Genomic DNA, 24,645 nt, shown 5'->3' with positions numbered 1-24,645 from the left:
GATCAAATTTTATAAAGATTGGATGAAAACTGTGACCTCTGTTGTCTACACAAGGTTTTTCTATTATTTGACCTAGTGACCTCAGTGTTTTTTTAATGGCGATTTCGGGGCCGATATTCGGCCCCATTCCCCTAAAAAAAGAGTATATATTTTTCCCCAATTTTGTAGAAAAAATCCCCTCAAGAAGTTAAAAAAAAAAAAAAAAATTATTAGAAAGAACTCTCTAATGATAAATATATCTCAAATTAATTTCATAAACATCTAACAAAGTATATAAAAAATTAATATGATTTTGAATTATAATAAAGAGTTATATTAAATTAGTTTTTTCCCACATCTGTGGACTTTTCATATGAATTGCATTTTTCCCAAAATGGCCAGGAAAAGACCTGATGTATCTATATTACGTCAATATTTGTTGATAAAAACATTCCAATTTGGTCCATTTTATTGATAAACAAGGGCTGTTTGTAAAACATGCATGCCCCTCATATGGGCTGTCCGTTGTACTGGCAGCCATTGTGTGAATACGACTTTTGTCACTGTGACCTTGACCTTTGACCTAGTGACCTGAAAATCAATAGGGATCATCTGCAAGTCACGATCAATGTACCTATGAAGTGTAATGATCCTAGGCAAAAGCGTTCTTGAGTTATCATCCAAAAGTCATTTAACTATTTCGGGTCACCGTGACCTTGACCTTTGACCTTGTGACCTCAAAATCAATAGGGGTCATCAGCGAGTCATGATCAATCTACCTATGAAGTTTGATGATTCTAGGCATATGCGTTCTTGAGTTATCATCCGAAAATCATTTTACTATTTCCAGTCACCGTGACCTTGACCTTTGACCTAGTGACCTGAAAATCAATAGGGGTCATCTGCGAGTCATGGTCAATCTACCTATAAAGTTTCATGATCCTAGGCATATGCGTTCTTGAATAATCATCCGAAAATCATTTTACTATTTCGGGTCACCGTGACCTTTGACCTAGTGACCTCAAAATCAATAGGGGTCATCTGCGAGTCATGATCAATCTACCCATGAAGTTTCATGATCCTAGGCGTATGCGTTCTTGAGCTGTCATCCGGAAACCATTTTACTATTTCGGGTCACCGTGACCTTGACCTTTGACCTAGTGACCTCAAAATCAATAGGGGTCATCTGCAAGTCATGATCAATGTACCTATGAAGTTTCATGATCCTAGGCCCAAGCGTTCTCGAGTTATCGTCTGACAACCACCTGGTGGACCGACCGACCGACATGAGCAAAGCAATATACCCCCTCTTCTTCGAAGGGGGGCATAAAAATGCTCAAATTTGCCAAGTTTTCCTACTTTTTGACCTAGTTATCTAGTTTTTGACCCCAGATGACCCAAAACAATCCCAACCCAGATTTCATAGAGATAAACATTCTGACCAAATTGCATAAAGATTGGATGAAAACTGTGACCTCTACTGTCTTCACAAGGTTTTTCTTTTATTTGACCTAGTTTTTGACCTAGCAGGGGTTTTTCTGCCTATTTTGGGAAAAGGAGTCTGACTTAATTGGGAATTTTTTATCGAAAAAATTTGTCATTTTGGGAATTTTTGCTTCGATGAAACGGCTCATTTGGGAAAATATTGTGAATTTATCATGCTTAAATAATTCAGCGGTTTAACAAATAAATTTGTTTTTATTTTGTCTTCTTTATATAAACAGATGCAATATTGGGCATGTTCAACGTTTATTCAAGTACTGCAGTTTTGTTTTTCAGTTACAGTTACTCTCTGAGATAAGAACTGTACAGTCAAACCTTATAGCAGATATTTTTTACCAAAACAAACACTGGTTAGTCACATATGTTATAAGACACTTCATTCTTAAAAAAAAAAAAAAAAAAAAAAAAAATTAAGTTGGGAATTTTTTTATAATTTCGGTTTAGAATCGGGTCTGTTTGCTTTGGGAGTGCCTCCGTTTTCCGGAGGCTCAGACAATGCTGAAAAACCCCTGCAGGGCTTTCCTTAGACCTCAAATCTCAAGAGTCAAGGACTCTTGGGACCATATTTTCAAGAGTCAAAATCAAACTTCTGAGAGTCCTAATAATAACGCAGAACAGTCAATGATTTTTTGCAATTTAAGCAAATTACTGAGATATAATATATAAAAAGCAACAAATAAAAAGATACATGTATGTTAACATTTATTTCTTACATTTTACTGTCACTACAACACTATGCATTTAAACACAATATTTCAATGATTAATAAATACAAAACATGTATTCTAATACAACATTAACTTCATGTATACAGCAGAGTAATATGTCATATGTTCTTCTTTCGCACGTTTGGGGGTGTTAGGAGCACTGTCATTTAGATCTAAAGTACGCTTTGTCGTTGGCGTCTTACACACACTTTCAGAGTTACTACCGATTTCGAATTCGAAAAGGTTTCTCTGCAACATTTTCCGAATGCACAAGCACAATTACACTTTGCACAATTACACTTTATCCAATAACTTTGTTTGACCGTTTCGCGTGGCTATTAAATTAAGAATGAAATACAAAATGTGAAAAAAAAAAAAACATTTCCGCTGGCTATCACAAAAAAAACAACAACATACGGGTGGTACCTAAACACAATAGCCTATATAAATCGGTAAACTATAAAAGGAAATTATTTCTACTCGTCGATAAAGGTGCCTCCGTATTTAATCCCATCAAAAATTCCGACGCCCTTTAATTATTTCATGTGCCATCTTCACTGAAGACGTGCGACAAACACGCCGTTTTCTATGCCTCCTCAAATGGTCAATTATTACGCCTATATGTATTTTGTAATCAATTAGCTCATGCAAAAATTGTCACTTTGCCACAAGGTCAGTTATATCGGTTCTATAGTTATTTTTAGCAACTTTGATGCAAAGCGTGTAATTTGACGTTGTAGACAGTACATATGCCAGCATAACTTTCGCGCGTCTTTGAACTGAGCAATCATGAAGTAAAACAGTGATAAGTGCATTCAGCTTTGGAAAAACATTCTGCCATACTCTCGAAATATCTCAAAATATGCTTTACGGTGTTCTGTGGATATGGATGTTATTATTTAATATTGAACATTATTAAAACTGACGCGGATGAGTCCATTCTGTTTTTGTGGGTTTATAGTTCTTCTTAAATGCTCTGAGCTTTTATGAGTACATACGTACAGCTCAGAGGGTCAATAGCTGGGAGTTGGATTATTGCAACTAGGTGGGTTTAATACACGTCTTTTCCGCAAACAGCTGATCACAAACGCTATGATAAATAATGGAAAGTTAATACACGCGTCATCGAACCAGCAGTGTTTTAATTGGTCAATACTAGATTTCTTAATTAACCAAACTCCGCCTACTGGGTGGACTTGTGCTTCGATGATTGGAAACGGGCGTTAACGATTAGCGCGTGCTAAATGAGATACTCCGCCCCGAGCCAATTATCGCTTAGTCTTAACAACTTTTGATCTCGTTGACACAAGTCGGTATATTCCCCCGGGTCAAATGTGACGCATGACGTAATTTTCTCAAGAGTCAAAAAGGGGTCTTCTGTAATTTACAAGCGTCAAAACCCGGGAGCTCGGGTCAAAGGAAAGCCCTGCCCTGGAGTTTCAATGGAAGGACTTGTACATTTTGACGATGTTTGTTTATTTTATGACACTTGCTTCAAAAAATCTAGTTTTTGTTTGGCTGGGTTTTTGCTTCATAGGAATCTTTTTCACGTAATATTTAAAATGTGCGACATCTTTGTTTTCTATTCAGCCGAATCACAAAACGCTTGAATTTCATTGCAAATATAATAAGCACCTGAACAACATGGAGAATATCGGGCACACAAATAATGCTGACGTTATCCAAATTGAGGTATAGTGTAAAATCCGTAAGAGACCAGACTCAAAAGGGCCCTTTTGACAAAATACAGCGCATCGAAAAAGCCCTTTTGACAGAATAGCCCCCAGGGCCAAAAAACCCTTCTTCGCAAGGGGCCTCTTTTTCTTCCCCTTAACAAAAACAGGTTTTTTTTTACCTTCTTTGTGACCCACTGAAAAACGGCCCTTTCCCCTCTGATTTTTTGTTCCCCTCAGCTGGTAAATTTTCCCCTCCAAAAAGATTTTTTTTTTAAACCTTTAAATATACAAGTTAACCGTGATCCAGTGTAGGAAATAGAAAAATATTGCATAATTAAATTTTCTGTTTCCTTGAATTTGTTTTAAAAACAGTAAAATATGCTTAATTGATTATTTAAGATTTTCCTTATTTTCCCCCAAAATCCGTGTGAAAAACCTCTCTTTCCCATACAGAAATTTCTTTAAAATCATGCATTTTTCTCTAAATCTCCAATCTACCTCAGTATTTTTCATTCCCCAAAGCCATAAAATTGTGTATTTTTCCCCCCAAAAAACGGCTGTGGCCCTTTCACCAAAGTTGGTTTTTTGGCCCTGCCCCCCCCCCCTCAGGATTTTTTGACCTGATTCTATATTTGAAATTCGGATATATATTCCCAATTGCAAGAAGTATACTTTATTCCCAAAATTTGTTAAAAAATTCCCAATTGAGAAAAAACCCTACTAATGACATCGTCTGTTTCGCTTTTTAACAAAGCTAAATCCAATCTGGTTTCGTATGGGTTTGAGACTATACCTAGATATGGTTAATGTCGGCATCATTCCTATGCCCAATATTCTCCGTGTTGTTGAGGCAATTAAATTCAAGCGCTTTGTGATTCGGCTGAATGGAAAACAAATATGTTGCGCATGTAGTTTTAAATCCCAATTTATTTTCCTAATTTCTTTAAAATGCTGATAAAATTCCCAATTTTAAAGCCATGGGCTATCTTCCCAAAAAGCTGAAGAAACCTGACTTTTCAAATCCTCGTGGAGCCCTGTGAATCATGTCTATGTTAATATGTATGAAACTGACCTTGCTTCATCTTTTTGGATGGTAGAACTTCAATTGCATCCATCATTTTAAGGGAACCTCAGCTACTGTAATCTGATCTGAATATGGAATAGAAAATAATGTTAGAGTAAGTTCTCAGATCACATGTGTGATGCATCATGACCAAGATTTTTTTAAAAGCCCATAAAAACTCAAAATCAAAGAATATTTTGTACAATATTTAAATTAAAAGTTGACAAATAAAAAATGAATGTTCCCTATAATAATATTGCAATAGCCAAAATTTCAACGCTAGATGTGGTCTGATAAAATAGATTTATAAGCAGTGTGCGAAATTAGCACTAGCCCAAAGGGTTTTGGCTAGTAAGTAATTTTACTTCTTATATATGTGTATAAGAATTTGTGCTATTACTTTAAAATCTGAATTTTGCACACTGTACAAGCGATTGCGAATTCGAATGCGATACTTCGGGAAGCTTCAAAAGCACTATGTTGTTCTCAAAATATGTTGTTCTTCCGACAGTGCCTGAAGCCTGCAGTATTGATTCCAGTATTATATTTACTAAGGTCCAACTTAAAGAACTAGATGGGTGATAAAATCAATGTGGAGTTTTTTTCACCATTTTGCAGGGTTGGCACACCAAGAAAATAGGTGACATGGCAATTAACACACGTTCAGTGGGTAAACCCTGTCCCAATTGGATAATTTTATCAAATCTTTTAATTAAGTAGCATATATGCCGAAATTTTATTTGAACAATTTGCCAACGTTGTCTTTTTGCAATTCCTGAGCACTGTGACTTTTTTGTGTCAATGTTACTCAAAAGAAGATCAACCAATAAAACAGAAACTTGTTAAATTGTAAATAAAGTTATGAAAAATTAAACTTTCATTATCTATAAATTTGTTCAGTGAATCCAATTTTTAAAGTTTTGTTGACCTCATGTCAATTGCAATCGAGTACTCTCACTTTCAGATGTGAGGCCTTGACTAAAGGTAAACAACGCGCATAGTGTATGTAATTTGTGGGTGTTTATGGAACTATCCACTTTGCATGGTTAAAACTTAAATAAACAATTTTGACATGGATTTAATGGGAATCAATTAAATCTTTAAAAGTACATTGTTTATTGCGGCATTGTTTGAATAAATTCAGTCATTCTTTTAGTTGTTTCCTTAAACGCTCGACTCAAGGTAATTGGAGGATACGTATTTACTCATACAAACACAAACTTCAAAGCATTCAAGAACCACTAAGTTATTAATAAGAAATAGTGTTTAAATACGAGTTTGCAGCTTATAGGGTTTCATAAACAACATAAAGATAAACCAACGTTGAAATATGAAAATGAAACGAAACACTATACGTGTTTTAAGGACAGTAACACAAACCTAATATGCCTTTGTTTTCTAAAAAAAATAACAACTCTGGCGCCAGATTTCGCGGGGACTTGATGTTTGATATAACGAAAAACAATTTCAAACGAAAAGGCTACACTAAACTAACTAGTATGCCCATGTCCTGACGGATCTGACTAAATACAGTAATGTATACACTTTAGCGTAATGTGGCGAACTGAGGCGTAATGTATATATAATTTTAAAGCGGGAGCTTATTTTCGGTATAAACATGTTGTTTTTTACATTTAGCGAACATGTTTTTATAATTGAATTAAAATAAATAATTTTTTTTGTGTGAAAAGTACCCGGGGGGGGGGGGGTAACTTCCGAAATTTTAGGGTAGGAGTGTCCCACTGAGACTTCCGAAATGTGATCCATTTGTATACCGGAACTCTGATAAAGTAGACCCATTTTGATACACGATTTTTGAAAAAGAAGACCCATCTGTATACGATACCACGGAGCGTATATTGACCTCTCATCTAGAGTCCGTGACGATACCTTTGAGTAAATGGACCCATTTCAATACAATAATTTTGATAAACTGGACCCATTTCAATACTTAAATTTGATAAAGTGGACACATTTCATACAAGAATTTTAATCTCTATCATATCAATACAGTATACTTATTGAATTTGCCTTTATATGTTTATTTGTAAATTTCATATATGAAATTTACTTTTTGATACCCATTTACATACAAGGATGAAATTTATCATACCTATTTTGTTACAAATACTTTCAAATCTATATGCATTTATAAACAAGCAAATTCCTGATTTCAATACACATATCTATAATTAGATACTCAAAACCATACCCACATCTATAATCTTAGTCGAAAAACACACCCCATATTTTCGACACACCCCTATATACCCGTATATAGGAAGTTACCTCCGGGAAAAAGTAGGTATATATACGGTATATCAATCACGGGTCATGCGTAATGATATCCGTATCAATTAGTGTATATATTATTTCAAAACTGGAGCTTATATATTGGTATAAACGTATTTTTACATTAAGTGGACACGTTTGTATGATTAGATGAAAATAAATAAATTTTCACAATGTGAAAAGTAGGTATTTAATCACGGGTCATGCGTAATGATGTTCGTGTTTATAATAAAAGGTTCGCACAAGCGTAATGATGAATTTATTTACAAGTTTGCCCATACCAGTGTAGAAATGTATACATTACTGTATTTAGGTACACCGTGTCCGGGTAAAATGACTGTCATCAGGCGACATGTTTTACGAAGATACGCATTTATAAATTGTAACGTATTTTGATAATTTTACGAAATTTAAACAAAAAATGAAATAATCGGTACGTGTTGTACAAACAGTATACTAACTAAATCTTACAAAGCAAATACCGATAAAGAACGAGACGTTAACAGATGCGTATGATCATTTTTGACGATGCTGCAAAGCAGCTCGTCTAAGTTATCATACCATGAACAATGCTTCACAATGGCGACCTATGTAAAAGACCGAGCCAGTCCGATTGAGATAGCTCGATTTTCTAATCGGCATACCTCGCTGATTATCATTGATAAAGGTAAATATTAATAGAACAGCATATTCTGGGGAAACAGATTCAATAAGTGTATCAAAACGTTGATTTTACATTAGTAATTTTACATCCATTTTATATTTATGGACCAATGAAACAACTATATATTTGCCCTATTGTGTTTGATATTTGTTCTCTATTATATAAATAAATTGCGAATAAAAACATATAAAATTAACTTTTTACGGTATCACAAATCTAAAGAATACGAACAATTTCGAACCTGCAAATTGTAAACGCTGCACTGCCATGATTGATATAGATAAAACAACATTTCTTTGAGTAGTTGTCTGTCCCGCTTGCGCAGTGGTAAGCACGTACCCTTTTTCACCTCTACGGCAACGGCTCGATTTCCGCTCCAGGCGCAATGTTGTTGTTTTTTTGTTTGTTTTGTGGTCACAATATCGGAAAGGTGGGGTTTTCTCCGGAAAATCATATCCCCCCGCAGAACAAAACCATATCTAAAATTAAAAAGTATTTCAGTAAAAACAATTAATAGCTGGAAATTGCAGCTATCATTTGTAAATCGTCCCAACTGTCGTCAGTCTGAGCTTATTAGGTAGGAGTGCTGGACACACTCCGGGTCCCATTATTATGCAGCATTAGGCGCGGAGGTAACTCATAACCTTGAAAATACACAAATACACACACTGGGTGAATCATAGGCGCGTATAGACTTAAAAAAGGAAACAAACTCACGTGCGGACACAATCATTTTAAATGTACATATTTAATACGATATTCTAACAGAAATTACACAACCGCCTAAGTGTACATAACATGTTCGATAATTCGTTCGTTTGTTAGATTTCAGCATATAAAAGGTCATATCGCTTTGGTTAGTTAACTTATCCACATGTTCCTGGGCGAACTCGGGTAGTCAAGTGCTCTAACGATTGAGCTCACCTGTGCCGGCTATGTGCTCATACCTACTTTCGAGAATCATCATGAAAGTATTGCCATACTAAATGGACAAACATGCCTATGCGTATTGAACTTAAATTAACAAACAATATTCAACAGAAAAAAAGCATAAATCCATGTCCATGGGCATGTGAAATCACGTCCAAACATATAACATTATTAAAGGGATCTTTTCACGGTTTGGTTAACTGACAAAGATGAAAAAAATTGTTTCAGATTCGCAAATTTTCGTTTTAATTTATGATATTTGTAAGGAAACAGTATATGTATCTTTTGACGATTTGAAAACATAAAAATTATAAAGCGTTGAAACGCGAAACGATTGAATATATTGGAGAGTTCTGTTGTCGTTTAAATTTACGAAACTACAAAGATTGCTTATATAAGGTATAAAATACTTAAACTGCGTATGCCCGGCGGAATAGCCGAGAGGGCTAATGCGTTTTTACTTCAGACTAACTCCAGGACTCCGGGGGTCACTGGATCGAGCCCTGGTACCGGCTACTTTTTTCCTTTTAAAAGATAATCGGCGTGTATTTTTCTGTACTACTTTTCGTAAAACTTTCAATTACAATAAAATGTTTTTGGGCTATTGAAATTATGTTTCAGCAGATATATACAAAACATGACATAATCGTTAATAACACTTGTACATCATACCCTATCTTTATTTCGTTGTTTACGTTCTTAATTTAAAGGGGCCTTTTCACAGATTTTGGCATATTTTGAAGTTTGTCATTAAATGCTTTATATTGATAAATGTAAACATTGGATCTTAAAAGCTCCAATAAAAAACCAAGAATAAAATTTAAAAAAGATATTTCTTGTTAGATTTGATCGAGAATGTAACCAGCCTCCCAGTTTCGTACCTAAATTTTTTTCGTACTCAATTTTTTTAGTACCCACAATTTTCGTACCCAATTTCTTTTTCGTACCCGAAATGTTCGTAATCAGATACACAATTGTGGTGATATAGATATACTTAAATTGATGCTTTTATATCCATCCTCTTCAAAAGCATTGTCACACCAGTACTGTCTGTACTTTGATTGAAAAAACGTTGGCGCCTCTCAGTATGAACTTCGCATTTAGTACGAGCCGAGTCGTCTATTCTCCACCGCTGGCAACTTCATGAACATTACATATAAAATAATCTTAAATATTCTGTGAAAATGAGCTAGATTTATTTATAAAACTGGCATTATGTCACAGACACTGATGCCCCCAAACACGTTTCATCGCAGACTACTCAACTATATATTCTACGGAGTACAACAAATACCTCAATTGGTCGCAGTCTAAATTCCTCCAATAACGATAATGTGCACATTCATTTGAAAAGATTACAGCAAACTACGATAAGAAGTATCAGGAGTTGATCACACAAGATTTTTAAACAATATATGTTATACATGGGAAAAAAATCAAAGGACCATAATGCTGCGAAAAGTCGTTGCAATAAAAATTAATACATATTCAGGTCATGCTATTTAGAAAGAGTTTTCTTAAGATTCAACCAAAAGTTTTACAGGAGTAAAGAATTTTTTTTTCTGTGTTATTAAGTTGAATAACAGAACAAAACTCATAATTCTTTAAAAATTGTCGCAGCCCAAAATCAATCTACAAATTGAAGTCATGCAGCTGTTAGTTTTGCGAGATATATTCCATAGTTAAATAGGAGTTCAAACCAAACTTTTGGACGTACGTGAGGACGGCCGTTCCTTCGAACGGACAACTGCAAGCAATACTACTAATTACTAATCCATGTAAGTGATTTTAAGATTTCGTCATGACGACTTACTAGGTCGTCTTGACCATAATGGCTTGAACTGATACATGAAATTCATAATGACTTAACTGATATCTCGAATTCCCGTAAAAGCTGTACATAACAGCTTGACATCATGACATTTACGAGTATGTCTTGTAACTGTGGATTCATAGACCCCATGCCTACCTCCATATCGACTTCAGCAGTTTATAATGATATAATTGATTGGTTTATACCGTGACTTAAACACTTTGTAAATTAAAATTAATTAAATTTACTATGTGCTGGGATACATACTTTTTAATACATTCATAGTACTAGAACGTATATGCCTGCAATGTATTGTTGTCATATCTCAAATTCATGTTTTGATCTCCAGATAAACTTTTCACATAAATATACCGGTAATGTAATATAGCATTATTCCGCAAAGCTTACCGTGGTTAAGTTTTAAGATTGATTTAAGATTTGTACTAACTAGAAGATAAACTTATAACAGAAATTCAATGCGCATATATCAGTGAATAATAATTTAGCGTCAACAAACACCAGAGTTCTACAATTTCTGGTCACCAGAGCGACGACATTTGGGAAAGTCAGCTTTTTATCATAATACGTCTCTTCCACACCAAATGGCGTCATATCACAAACAAAACACCAAGTGTTTGAAAAACGCCCGAAAGTTCGAGCAAGAACAAAAATAAATACGAGTGTTTTTGTGAAAATGTTTTGTTTTCAAAAGTTTTTTTAACGATTAAATGTACATTGTATTCCGCATACAGACTTCGTCTAATTAAAACCGATCTTAATGTAACATTACTATTCGAAATCAACGAACATTTCGTACAATTGTTCGTAAAATAAACTCAACCAATTAAAAATCAGTGTTCCTTATGGCAATTGCCGAAAATTCAACGTCATATGTGGTCTGGTAAAATAGATGTTTGTAGATACAAAATGCTCGTTTTTATTATTGTTTTGCATATCTATTCATACGACACATGAACACTAAAATGGTGTTCGTGTGTCGTATGAATAGATATATTCGCGGGAATTAATTGTGGCCACAAATAAATAAAAGCGAGCATTTTGTATCTACAAAAATCTATGTAATCATACCACATCTAAATTTGAAATTTTGGCTATTGCTATAAGGAAAACTGATTGTTAAGGTGTTGCCTTTATTTTACAAAATACTTGATTTTGAGCGTTATAGAGACTTTAAAGGGGCCTTTTCACAGATTTTGGCATTTTTTTAACTTATTCATTAAATGCTTTATATTGATAAATGTACACATTGGATCGTAAAAGCTCCAGTAAAAAATCAAGAAAAAAATTAAAAAAAGGAAAAGAACATTGCCCGGAGCAGGTTTCGAACCAGTGACCCCTGGAGTCCTGCCAGAGTCCTGAAGTAAAAACGCTTTAGCCTACTGAGCTATTCCGCCGAGTACACATTCCTGACGTATTTTATACCTTATATAAGCAATCTTCGTAGTTGCACAAAATTTAACGACAAAAACAGAACTCTCCAAATTATTCAATCGTTTCGCGTTGCAACGCTTTATAATTTTTAGGTTTTAAAATCGTCAAAAGATGCATATAATGGCTATATTAGAGCATGGTTAATGTTCAGTATTACTGTTTCCTCACAAATATCATAACTAAAACGAAAACTTACGAATCTGAAACAACTTTTTTCAATTTTGTCAATTTACCAAAGCGTGAAAAGATCCCTTTAAACAGTTTGTGTACGGCCTTAATTTGAAACTGACATAATATAGCATGGTCAGACCAGGATCAAGGTAAAGTGTTTCAAAAGTACAACATTCTCACATACGTCAATCAACAATTAGCATGCATTTGGCCATATGACCATTTCCATTTTTTAAAATTTATATTTGACCAAATTTGAATAGTTTGTTAGGTGTTTACAATCAAATTTTCATTGAAAAAAAAGCAATAACAAGAATAACAATTATCAAGATACTGCGTTCAATAAACGCATATGCCCCAGTGGAAAAATTGCCGGTAATTGTTAATTTGTCCATTTCGAAAGGTCTAGGTGCAAAAGTATGTCAATATCAATGGCAAAATGAGATCAGGTGATGTTGACATGTTTAGAGTGTGCATACATATACATAGAATTATAAAAGATGAGTATAGCAATCACTATTGATTTTAGACGAAATGTGTCATTTTTGTTTAACCAAGTATTTCGACTCTCTGAATAAGTCTAATTACACAAGTACCGGACGGTCAATTATCAAGATTAACGTGAGTTCAGGTATATTGGCTGTGTTGATAGTGTTCCAATTAATAATCCATACAGGTATCAAAGCTTTGTAGAAAGCGTTATGTTAGACGAACACCTAATTTTCGGTTTACAAAGAATTTGGACCTTCTCAATTAAAAAAAATAGGTACATGTCACGGTAAACAATAAGGTCGGGTCATGCAGGTGTGTTGATAGCGTTCAATCATTGAAGCTTTGTACGAAAAAAAACAACAATGTTTGACATGTCATTTTGTGTTAATCTCGTTAAAAAGAGGACGTATAGACGGAAAAAACTAATGGAAACGTCAATCTCTACATGATTTCTGGCATCTCTAAATGCTGGGATCTATAGCAATATGGAATAACAGGACAAACAAACACAACAGTTGGTGCATACAAAGATGTATTATAAAACAAAATACACAATGTCTAAGCTACAACTGTTTTAACAGTTATGAGAAATATTAATAGATTAAATAACAGTAATGGAAATGATAGATTATCACAGTTAAGTTCTTAAACAACAGCGTTAATACAATAAATCAGGCTAAAAGATCATTTATATATGGGACACACACAGAATATACCTGATAATCCCTGATCCGTTTCTGCTAAAGCATTGTCCTGACATACAACAGTTAAATATAAAGCAATTTCTATCAACAACGAAATATTAAGCAAATGCTATCAACATCATATTAAACAAACAGACTATGGAACTAACAACAACATATACAAAGAGGTAATAGTTTAGATCAATAACTATATATATTTATATTTGTATGAATCCTCAAACACTTTATTTTATAATGCCATTCATGTAAAACTTATATACTCTTGTAATTAATTCTTATCAGCAATAGTTTTAAATTTCCCGATGATATACTCTAGAAGCTCAATTTTGTTGCGTCTTTTCATGAACAGGGCCTTTGACTCGTTGATTCCGAAATCGAGAATGGCTGCAAACACAGTCATGAAGCAGAAGCTAACGATAAACACAAATCCAACAAAGAAGATTGGTCCCAACACCCTGTGTGCTTGCTCGATTCCTGGAAAGTCCGAAGTTCCAAGGGCAAAGTTGAAGATTGCAATGACACTTCTGAGGAAACTTCTATAATCAGACAGAACCTTTCCAAAAGCCAGATAGCAGAAATGCCCGAACCCAATTACAAATACACATGCCATGAACATGAAACTGAGTAGCATGCCTTTTGATTGCTTTACAGTGTCCATTATCATGAATGTCCTCTTGTTAAAACGAAGCAGCTTTATCGATTTCAGGGTGACAAGGCCCACCAAAAAGGCCATCAGGTAAACAAGGACTGAATCCCAGAATAATGCTGTTTGAAAACTGATGAACGATGACACATTACTAGCCCTGTAATCATCTATCACGCTGTTCACTGAAACCATTCGTTGGAAAAACAGTCCAATGACAGAATAAGACAAGGAAATTTGTATTATTTCAACGTAAGACCAAATATCGCTGAAATAGGCTCTTTTGCCAAGAACTTTAAACCTTTTCCACTCGATGTACGCAAATGCTACGTTAAAGGCAAATAAGAGCACTTCACACATAGCAACGAATATACTAAAATCCGTAGAATAATGGAACAGCTTTGTGGAATGGAACTGATGGGATGGTACGACTTCGCCAGTGTTCAGGTACTCGAACATGATCACAGCCGCCGTGAAAAGGTTTGCATTTTGATTGTACACTGTGAATTCCAGCAGGACTGCTCGGGTGTACTCGTCTATCCAGTCCGAGTTCCACATGTCTTGAATGATTCCTGGAAAGAAGAAATACAAACTTACTCAAATATGCTTATGGAGTTACACAAATAATATAATTACATCGAATGTAAATCGTTCAATAACTTCCTGTCAATAAATTAATTTTCTGTACTTAAATGGGGTCTTTTCACGTTTTCAAGGCGGGGAATCACGTGGTCAGAAATGAGAAAAAGGGCTGCCGATGCATCGATTCAATGGTGAAATCAAGTTTTAAAACAGGTACATCTTCCTTATTACTTACTTGTTTTAATCGGATGACGCCTATCATAGGACAAGCCGGAAGCGGTTTCAGCGAGTATCAACCATTTTCCTCTGGTTAGTCTGAGTGTGGATATAGCTCATGGAATATTTCGCAATTTCCTGGACCGTCAATTGTTATTGAACACGGACTAACAATAATATCACTATTTTCACACTTATTAGCACTGTTTAAGTACCAGTTGTTCATGTGGACGCATTTTGGTTGACAAAAAACGGATAAATCGATTGCTCATGGCGTTATTTTTGGGTAAAGTTGAGTTTCGATTGGTTTTGACGATTAATTGTTATTGAGCACGCACATGGTACTTATACACGGACAACTTCTTGAACAACTGTTATTGAGCACGCACATGTCAAGGAATACCGTTTTATCCGTTTAAAACAACCTCGCATTGGCATGTTCTGGTACATGTAGCGATACATATCTAATGTAAAGGCACTGTAAATGTTAGTTTCGTATACGATCATACACATTTTATTTTCAATAGGAATTTTATTGCTTGCCTTTTTCGATGTAGCTGCTTTTTGTTACGGCTTGCGAGTGTTTGAAAATGTTTTATTTCCTTCACATGTATGTACATTAAAGACAGATCTCGAAGTTGTTTGATTTAAAGAATTTGCGTGCTCAATAATAGTTGTTCAATAAGGTGTCCGTGTATAAGTACCATGTGCGTGCTCAAAAACAATCGTCAAACCCGATATTAATGTTAGTCCGTGTTTAATAACAATTGACGGTTCAGGAAATCGCGAAATATTCCACGAGTTATCTCCACACTCAGACCAACCAGATGAAAATGGTTGATACTCGCTGAAACCGCTTCCGGCTTGTTCTATGATAGGCGTCATCCGATTAAAAACAAATAAGTAAGTAATATGGAAGATGTACCTGTTTGAAAACTCGATTTCACCATCGAATCGAGGCATCGGCGGCTATTTTTTCTCAATTTTGACCACGTGACCACGTGATTCCCCGCCTTGGTTTTGGTTTCTTGACAAAATTATAAAAAATGTTTCAGATTCGCAAATTTTCGTTGTAGTATTGATATTTGTGGGGTAACATTAATACTGAACATTAAGCATGCTCTAAAATATCAATAATGTGCATCTTTTGACAATGACAAAATCTAAAAAGTATAAAGCATTGCAACGCGAAACGAAAGAATAATTTGGAGAGTTTTGTTGCTGTCGTTATATTTTGTGATTCTACGAGGATTGCTTATATAAAGCATAAATTACATCACTCATGGTATGGCCGAGTGGTCTAAGAGGGAGACGTTTTACTCCAGGGCTCCAGAGGTAAGTGGACCGAGCCTCGTTGAGAGTTACTTATTTTCTTTCTTTAATTTTATTCTTGTTTTTTTACTAGAGCTTTTTAGATAAAGTGTTAACATTTATCAATATAAAGCATTTAATGACAAACTTCAATACATGCCAAAATCTGTTTAAAGCCCCCTTTAAAAATACAGTTAATACATATAAAACCATTAAACCTATTTCTTTGTCAGTTTTTTTATTCAGGCAAAATGTTTGGTATATTGCATTCCTTAATTAAACAAGAAACCGTCGGAGACGGGTGATGCTCCCCAATTTTTTTTGTCACAATATTGCACTATATATTCATATAAAAGGAAATGTCTACAGGCACAGTAGTTGGGGGGGGGGCAATATTTTCTTTATAGAAAATTTAAAAGGGCCATAACTCTGTGAAAAATCATCCGACCAGAACCCGCTGATAATATGCACATCTCCTCTTGGTAGTGAAGCTTCCCATAAAGTTTAATTGAATTCCGGTCATTAGTTGATGAGAAATAGCCCTGACAAAAATTGTGCACGGACGGACAGACGAAGCGGCGACTATATGCTCTCACAAAATAAATTTTGGGGGAGCATAATTAATTGTGTCGTTGCATTCCAAGTCTGCTTATTATAATAATTGCTATATTTAAATATGTATCCGTATTTATTCATTGTTAATCTAAAGCGTTTTAAATGCAAGTTAAGTGTAAGGGGTTGCTTTTGTTACATTTACCACTTTATTGCATGTGACACCGCACCTCAGCGTGACATGCAATACAAGTACATGGTACAGTACGGTTGTAACTTTTGCAAATATATATAGAAAATCTTGTCAGCTGGACAGTCATACTCTCAACAAATTGTAAGGTGTGATTCGGGTTTTCAACATTAAACTGTAAACATGACCGTAGACATCAGGACTAGGTTTGTCTTTCCTTCTCAAAATAGAGGATGAAGGAAGCGATACGCAAAACATCTACTTATCTAGAAAAACCCCAATTACTGCAAATTTCGTACACTAACTAACTTTTTAAATTGTTTCAATCCCAATTCGTTTATACATGAAAGTACACCCACGAGTCAGTGACCAAACATTAAGGCAAACCCTTAAAAATAAAAAATTACATAATTTCATCGACGTTTGGATACTACTCTGTATATCGGTACATTTTAAAATAATAGCGTGTGCTATTGAACTAAAAGTTGTAAAGTATTAATAACTTAAAGAAATGTTTAAAATGAATTTAAAACATTTCTTATTTTAGATTCTTTACAGAAAGGTATTCCATGGTTGAACTCGGACCGTCAAGTACAAATAAAGCATGGTAAAATCTGTAGTATGAATCACCAAAAGCAATCTTTAAACTCTTAATTCACACTGATTTACAGGATTTGTTGTTCCCAATAAATTAATCAGCACCTATTGTATAAACACATTAAGCTTAAGGTATAAACAATTTTACCATATGCGTGCAATGCGCAACGGAAACACGCAAATAGGAATAACTACTTTCATTAAACAATATAACTATAACGGTACTTGGGTATTATTTTAAGGCTGAGCACCTGGTTGAAGATCGGATTCTTGAGGTAGAAGGACTACATATCCCCCACCCGAGTAAGTTGCCCGTTTTCCAACGGTAGGTAGCGTCTTCAGTTGCCATGCTGACTGGTGTATCCACGGTGACTCAAGCGACGAATTCTCGGGTAAAGACTTACTCCATGTCATGTTGTAATTGCCGGTGTCTTGGGTCTTAACTGAATACTCGTTGGAACATTGAACGTTGTAGATTTGGAATCTCTCGAATATTTTCTCGGCGCCTTCATAGCATGAGCCTAGAACGTAATTGTACAAAAGCATTTTAATACCAATACACTGTTTCCTTTTTCTTCTAAAAAATACTGCAGTAAAGCTAAGTTTACTTCGTGAAGATTTATGTCAACAATGTGTGGACGATGATGAGGTAGAAGTCTTGTCAAACAGACATTAACCTACACATGAACTAATAAGTTTGAAGTTGGTATTTATTTAAATGAAAATAGGTAAAACCCGGACAAACAATTCCATTGGATTTAAATACATAAATAAAGAGATGGTAAAAAGAAGCAGGCTGCTATAAAAATCCCGACATGGGAGACTGGGGGATACAATAACAAGGTTTTGACAGTATTGCACACAATACAACAGTCAAAATCAGTCCGTTCAAAAGCCCTGTCAATTAAACATGTCTTTTACTTTAAAGCCGCCATTTATATATACACTGAAATGTTTTGTAATAAATAATTAATATCTATTGAGCAAACCAAATCGGATGATCTTATTGTTTTTATATTGACAAGATGATCGACCTTTGATTAATAAAGTGTATGAATATAACACGCACAAAGCTATTCATTCGAATAACTAAGTGTGATTTTTGTATTGTGGTAAAAAGTCATCTGACACTTTACTGCAAAGGTGAAGAACATGCATAAATCCTGGGCCCGTTTTCACCAACAGCCTAAAAGAATCAATACACCCCAGAAAACTCGATACCTTGCGGGTCGTGTAATACCATAGGGGACAGTGCTGTGCATTTTGGCATGAACTTACATAGGGTAAGTAAATTGGAAAAATTAAATTGTTCAAAGTCCAATTTGAAACAACTGTGTATAAACATTGATAACAAAGGTATTGGCCTACATGTAGAAAAAATCCTGACAAAATTTCTTAAAAAATGAGTGAAATTATGATCCCTGAAGTAGAAGATCGGGCAAAACGGGCCATGCATTTAGGGGAGAAAAAAAACACGCTTTCACATGTCTGCCATAACCTCTCAGGAGGGTTTCTCCAGAAAACTATTTATTGTAAAGAAATTGCGTTTTTAATGACCATGTTGGGAAATTATTGATACCATCTGGGGAAGACCAGGAAACCATATGTGGGCAGTGGGTTTATAATTCTTTTTCGTGACAAAAAACCTAATCTTCAGCCGTTTTAATGCAATTTCTCTGCTTTGTAGAGGCCTATAGTAAGTGTTTGTGGGCACATATGCATACAAATGTACTTTTAATGCTTTTTAATACAGTCAATGATATTATTTGGCTTTCATCCAACATCATTTCAGAAACGTGAATCCTATGTCTTATATATAATGTGGTTATTCAATGTCCACTTTAGATATGCGTAAAAAAGCTATCACAATGCTAGTGTTGCCCCCCCCCCCACACACACACATCATTATACTGCGACAAAGTCTGTTTGGGGGGGCTATATAGCTATATAGGAATCAGTTTTTCCCCACCGTCCCAGTCCCAGTATGTTACGTCTGTCCCGATGTTTTGTCCGTTTGTCCGCCCAATTTATTTTCATGACATAAATTTTGAACAAATGAACATACAACATTCAAACTTCATATGTTGATGCAACCTTATTAGCTTTATATATACGCCCCACCGTCTTTTAGGTCACTAAGTCATAGGTCAAGGTCACTTAAATCTCTTATAGAAAACTTTATCATAGACTTATATTTGAAGTGCTTCCACCTACAGCCTTCAAAATTCTTATTTTGATGCACCTCATTGAGTTTTACAGGTCAAATATAGTGTCAGATCACTAGATCAAATGTCAATGTCACTTCAACCTCTAATAGAAAACTTTCATGTTGTCTTCAGAACAAAAATGCTTCCATCTTCAATCTTCAGACTTCCTATGTAGATATACCTGACCTAAATGAGTTTTACATTATCACACTACATTATTTGGCCATAAGTTCAAAGGTCACTATGTTCTCTGATCAAGATACATTACATTTGCCCTTCCTGGGTTCTAAAAACCTCATATGTAGATGCATCAATGAATTTTGCGCAACACATACCCTTATGATCAAAGGTGGAATGGAACATAAATTATTAAAAATGCATACTGTAATAAAGTGAGTATAGGTAAAATGTCTTCAACATTCAAACATATTATATCAACATGAGAGCTATTGTTACTCTAAAATATATCATTGTCATTGCACAAAATCAAAGACTGCTTGTGATTGTAAATTTGTTACAGCAACTAGCTGTAATATGAGCTTTTATTAGTCCCATTTTGGTTGGCAACTTGCATTATTACATCTGCAAGTGGGATAGACTGGAAAAGTTGCTTTTGCACAGTGTTCCATTTCATCCTCTTAATATATCACATGCATTTAGCAAACATGATAAGTGTTTTCTGGCGGTGTGGTATTAATAACTTATTAAACTTCTTCTCAAGAAGGTCAGATATCTATCTATCTATCTATCCATCCATCCATCCATCCATCCATCCATCCATCCATCCATCCATCCATCCATCCATCCATCCATCCATCCATCCATCCATCCATCCATCCATCCATCCATCCATCTATCTATCTATCTATCTATCTATCTATCTATCTATCTATCTATCTATACTGTCTAACTCCCCTTGCGGTTATTATTGACAATATAGTGGACGAACAGTTATCGAACACATAGGGAATTACGTTAAAATTTAAACACTTAACATAACAAAAACATTATGTTTTAACAAATGACTAAAAGTTCAATCATTTAATAACTAATCCGTACAGTTTTCCAGCAAATATCCTTTAAGAATTAATAACAATGATTTAACTTTTCTGTGAACAAGGTAGGTGTTATTCTTTTAATCAACTGTACTTTGTGTGGTTAAATGTATAAAATCGGTATTAACGTCATGTGTTGAAGTCTTATTTGCGGCTATAAACTGGCAATGGCCAAATTCGTTAAAAGGGTAGTAACAAGTCAGCTCATTGAAATTAAAAGGTCAAAATCAACTATTATTTTGTTTGATAACATTCTTTCCAAGGCCAGTCTGTGCCGATTTTAATTTTACTTAAATACGCTTAACAGTAAAATCACAGAAAACTTAAGGCAGTCTAAACAAAATTAAGCGTTAGTTAAGAAACTTCATTTGAAATGAGTTTTTCTCATTATGAAACTTGCCGAATTAGCACCAAAAGTCTCAGAACACGCCACATAAATATTTTACATAAAAACCCCATATACACTTATTAAGACATCATTTTTATGTACCTAACCAATTAATGTATGCGACAAAACAGACAAGTCTTTCTTTATATTTTCAAAAATAGTGTTGGTAAAAAGAAATAAAACTCGAGAATGTTGAAAAGGCACCATTGATCATATATAAGGCATTAAAAGTACAATTGAATGCATATGTGCCCACATACACTTACTGTAGGCCTCTACAAAACAAAGAAATTGCAACAAAATGGCTGAAAAAGAATTATAAAGTCACTGCCTACATATGGTTTCCTGGTCTTCCCCAGATGGTATCAATGTTTTCCCAACATGATCATTAAAAACGCAAATTTCTCCACAGTAAATAGTTTTCTGGAGAAACCCTTGCTGAGAGGTTATGGCAGACATGTGAAAGGTTGTATAAATCCTTTAATTATTGTATTGGCTTGCAAATTAAAGCAGTTTTTTCTCCCCTAAATGCCTGAACATGGTCCATTTTGCCCGATCTTCATGGAGCCACATTTCGCTCATTTTTTAAGAAAATTTTTCAGGATTTTTTCTACATGTAGGCCAATACCTTTGTTATCAATGTTGATACACAGTTGTTTCAAATTAGACTTTGAAAAATTTAATTTTTCCAATTTACTTACCCTATGTAAGTTCATGCCAAAATGCACAGCACTGTCCCCTATGGTATAACACGACCCGCAAGGTATCGGGTTTCCTGGGGTGAATAACCTAAGTTTATAATTTTTCCTTAGCTTTTATACTGATTTTCCCTTAAAATTGAAGAAATGCCTTTAGTCATATTCGCAAAATTCCTTACCTCAGAAATACCGTTTTTTCCTTAAAAGTTAACGAACATATGGACCTCCCGTTACTCCAAAGAAATACCTTAAAATGGCGTTTTGAGTGGTTTCAAAAAAATCATGAATGTTTTCTTTAGCATTAATCATCGCTCTAAATGCAGACCGATATATGTACTCAAATGACATTAATATCCTACTTTTCAAAAGTATAGCGGAAAGTTAACTTATAAGACTTGCTTTTCATGCTTTACGTCATATCTTTGGATGCATCATGTTCTAATACATGGGAAGAATATGATTTTAAGGTGGCAATAGCAGACTTTATCTGCTTGCGACTTGGATATGTTAACATATTTGACATTGTGGTTATGCATGTCAGATTGTGTTTTTTCCCCTTTGCACTGTAGGGATGTGTGTTTCAACTCAACATTATCGAGTTAGCACTTAGTATGTTTTTATTTTTAAAATGACTGCCTTTTTCTCCATGGCCAGAGTTTGTAAATAGGATATTTGTTCTACACTACAGTATTAGTGTAATAACACAAGTTAAACAAGCATTAACATAATGTTTTTGTTAGACAATTAATTAATCTTTCAACAACAAGTCAACGAAAGGAGGACTTTCAACAATATCAACATTGCCAGATTATCCCTTTTTTACACATTAATTTATAGGCAACATACACATGTTCATGTATTATCGTCAGTGCCCTTATTCAGATGGAGACCTCATTCCGGTTATATGTATTTACTTTAAGAACGAGAATCTCTTGATAACGTCACACCATTGTAGTTTCGTGTAATTTGTGTTACTATCAATACTACGATTAAAAACTTGGAATAATACAGCGAAGAAGAAAAAACATGCATGATGCATTTCAAAATCTTACTTCAACTAAAATGATCATAATTTATCCATTTTCCATACATTCTAAAATTATCAAGGTCCCCAAATAAATTGGATAGGGAAGCAGACGACTGAACTTGCGAAACACACATGACTTTTGATTGCGAATTGCAGTGGAGTACTCTTCCTTTGATCTGGCTTCACAGGAATTATTTCAGCCATGCAAATTGTTGATGCTATCGCAGTACAGCTGTATGTAAGGAACCACGAGCTTTGCATGGATAATGATGATAAAATAAGCAAATTTGACAAGGATTTCATTGGAATTAAATAATTCTTTGAAAGTTTATCGTTTGTGTTGTATTGTTTGCATAAGTTCAGAAGTTCTGTCACTTAACTCGTGTTCTTATTACACAGGAATTAGGTCACTGGATGATGCAATTTTTCTGTCACTCAAACCAATAAAATTGTTTTACCACTTTATGTTTTACACTAAGATCAATACAAGTATTTGAAATATTAAATATTATATAACAGTGCAGCTTAAACAACATGAACATGCAAGTTTTTCATTTATCAACACAAAATAATTTCTACCATTTCGTACAAATATATTTATGTATAGCTCCCAATGACGATGTACTATATTTTTAAGTAGTATCAATTATTATTTTCGTGCCCTAATTCCCTATTGAAAAAGAAAACAACACTCTGAAAAGCATCTGAATGTTTTCTTCTAAATCACACTTAACATTCAAAAGTTTAAAGCCATTATTTCGTTATAATTAGATGTTTTATATATGACAAGTTTGTATAATATGAAATTCAAGTTAGTGACCTAAGTAATTATTGTTATATATTTATAAACAGAGTGAGTCAATTATGCGCTGTTCTGCATAATATATGCAATGTTAGATACCTGCCCACAAATCCTTTGAACATGGGTGCCTTACAAGATCATTATGAAATTACAATAAGGCCTTCATTAAAGGAATATGGTTGCAAATAAACTTTTAGATCAAGTTTACATTATTTACAGTTATTGAAAGAGAATTCATTCAAATAACTTGTATACTTAATTTAAAGAATCATTAAACAAACATGACATTGAACACGGACCTCAACCATTTAATTAAAAATCATTTGGAATACACAATGTGGATGAAGTTCATGGTCCTTTTTATTGTAATATGACTATAGTGTTATTTCCATAACAAATGAATACTGTTAAGTTTGTTTAACTAAACACTATATAATTATTTCTCCTGCAATGCCCGAACTGGGCCTCGTAAATTTTATCTGGAGCTCCAACGTCCTCTTCTTTATGAAAACTGCAATCGTGGCAACTAAGCAAACCTGATAAGGTACTAAAAATCTCATTTTACCAGTACCTTTTGCCACCCTTAGTTGTCTTAGTCTCCAAGGCCCAAGCAGGAAGTGATTGGAGAAAGGTGTTAAATACTCGTGGTCGGAAATAGCCATGTCTGCTAGACTGGGGATTGCCACATCATGCAGGTGGTACTGGTAGAACGTCTCTACTTTGTTGACCTGTTGACGTTGGCATTTCATATAACGAGCAAATTTACATGCAGAACAAGTGTTACTGACATGTTAATGTTGATAACATTCATCATTCCACACTCAACCCCTAACAATTCTAAAAATGTATGCAACTCTATGATAAATAAGAACGCTGCATTATGTTTCTCAGAGAAAACGAACATAAACAAAGTAATTCCTGGATAAGTTTA

At 34.5% G+C, this 24,645-nt stretch overlaps 3 protein-coding genes across 3 annotated transcripts in view; 1 reads left to right on the top strand and 2 right to left on the bottom strand.

Annotated features, from left to right (window-relative positions):
* LOC127880262 (chromatin assembly factor 1 subunit A-A-like) overlaps nucleotides 1-6,397 on the bottom strand; it is a 44,992-nt gene extending 38,595 nt beyond the window's left edge. Inside the window, exons 1-2 of the mRNA XM_052427585.1 lie at nucleotides 6,309-6,397; nucleotides 4,938-5,014 (exon numbers count right to left, since the gene is read on the bottom strand). Of these exons, the coding sequence (XP_052283545.1) occupies nucleotides 4,938-4,983 (46 nt within the window). The 5' untranslated portion in view covers nucleotides 4,984-5,014; nucleotides 6,309-6,397. The remainder of the gene's footprint in view (nucleotides 1-4,937; nucleotides 5,015-6,308) is intronic.
* Nucleotides 1-24,645, top strand: part of LOC127880267 (uncharacterized) — a 536,299-nt gene that overhangs the window by 305,772 nt on the left and 205,882 nt on the right. The window lies entirely within an intron of this gene.
* LOC127878318 (polycystin-2-like) overlaps nucleotides 13,715-24,645 on the bottom strand; it is a 26,157-nt gene continuing 15,226 nt past the window's right edge. Inside the window, exons 3-5 of the mRNA XM_052424841.1 lie at nucleotides 24,286-24,442; nucleotides 17,789-18,058; nucleotides 13,715-14,661 (exon numbers count right to left, since the gene is read on the bottom strand). Coding sequence (XP_052280801.1) covers nucleotides 13,715-14,661; nucleotides 17,789-18,058; nucleotides 24,286-24,442 — 1,374 coding nt within the window. The remainder of the gene's footprint in view (nucleotides 14,662-17,788; nucleotides 18,059-24,285; nucleotides 24,443-24,645) is intronic.

This window comes from Dreissena polymorpha, chromosome 4, assembly GCF_020536995.1.
Source record: "Dreissena polymorpha isolate Duluth1 chromosome 4, UMN_Dpol_1.0, whole genome shotgun sequence".
In the NCBI taxonomy this organism is placed as follows: domain Eukaryota; kingdom Metazoa; phylum Mollusca; class Bivalvia; order Myida; family Dreissenidae; genus Dreissena; species Dreissena polymorpha.
The sequence above is the reverse complement of the archived record's forward strand: the minus strand, read 5'-3'. Positions and strand labels throughout refer to the sequence as shown.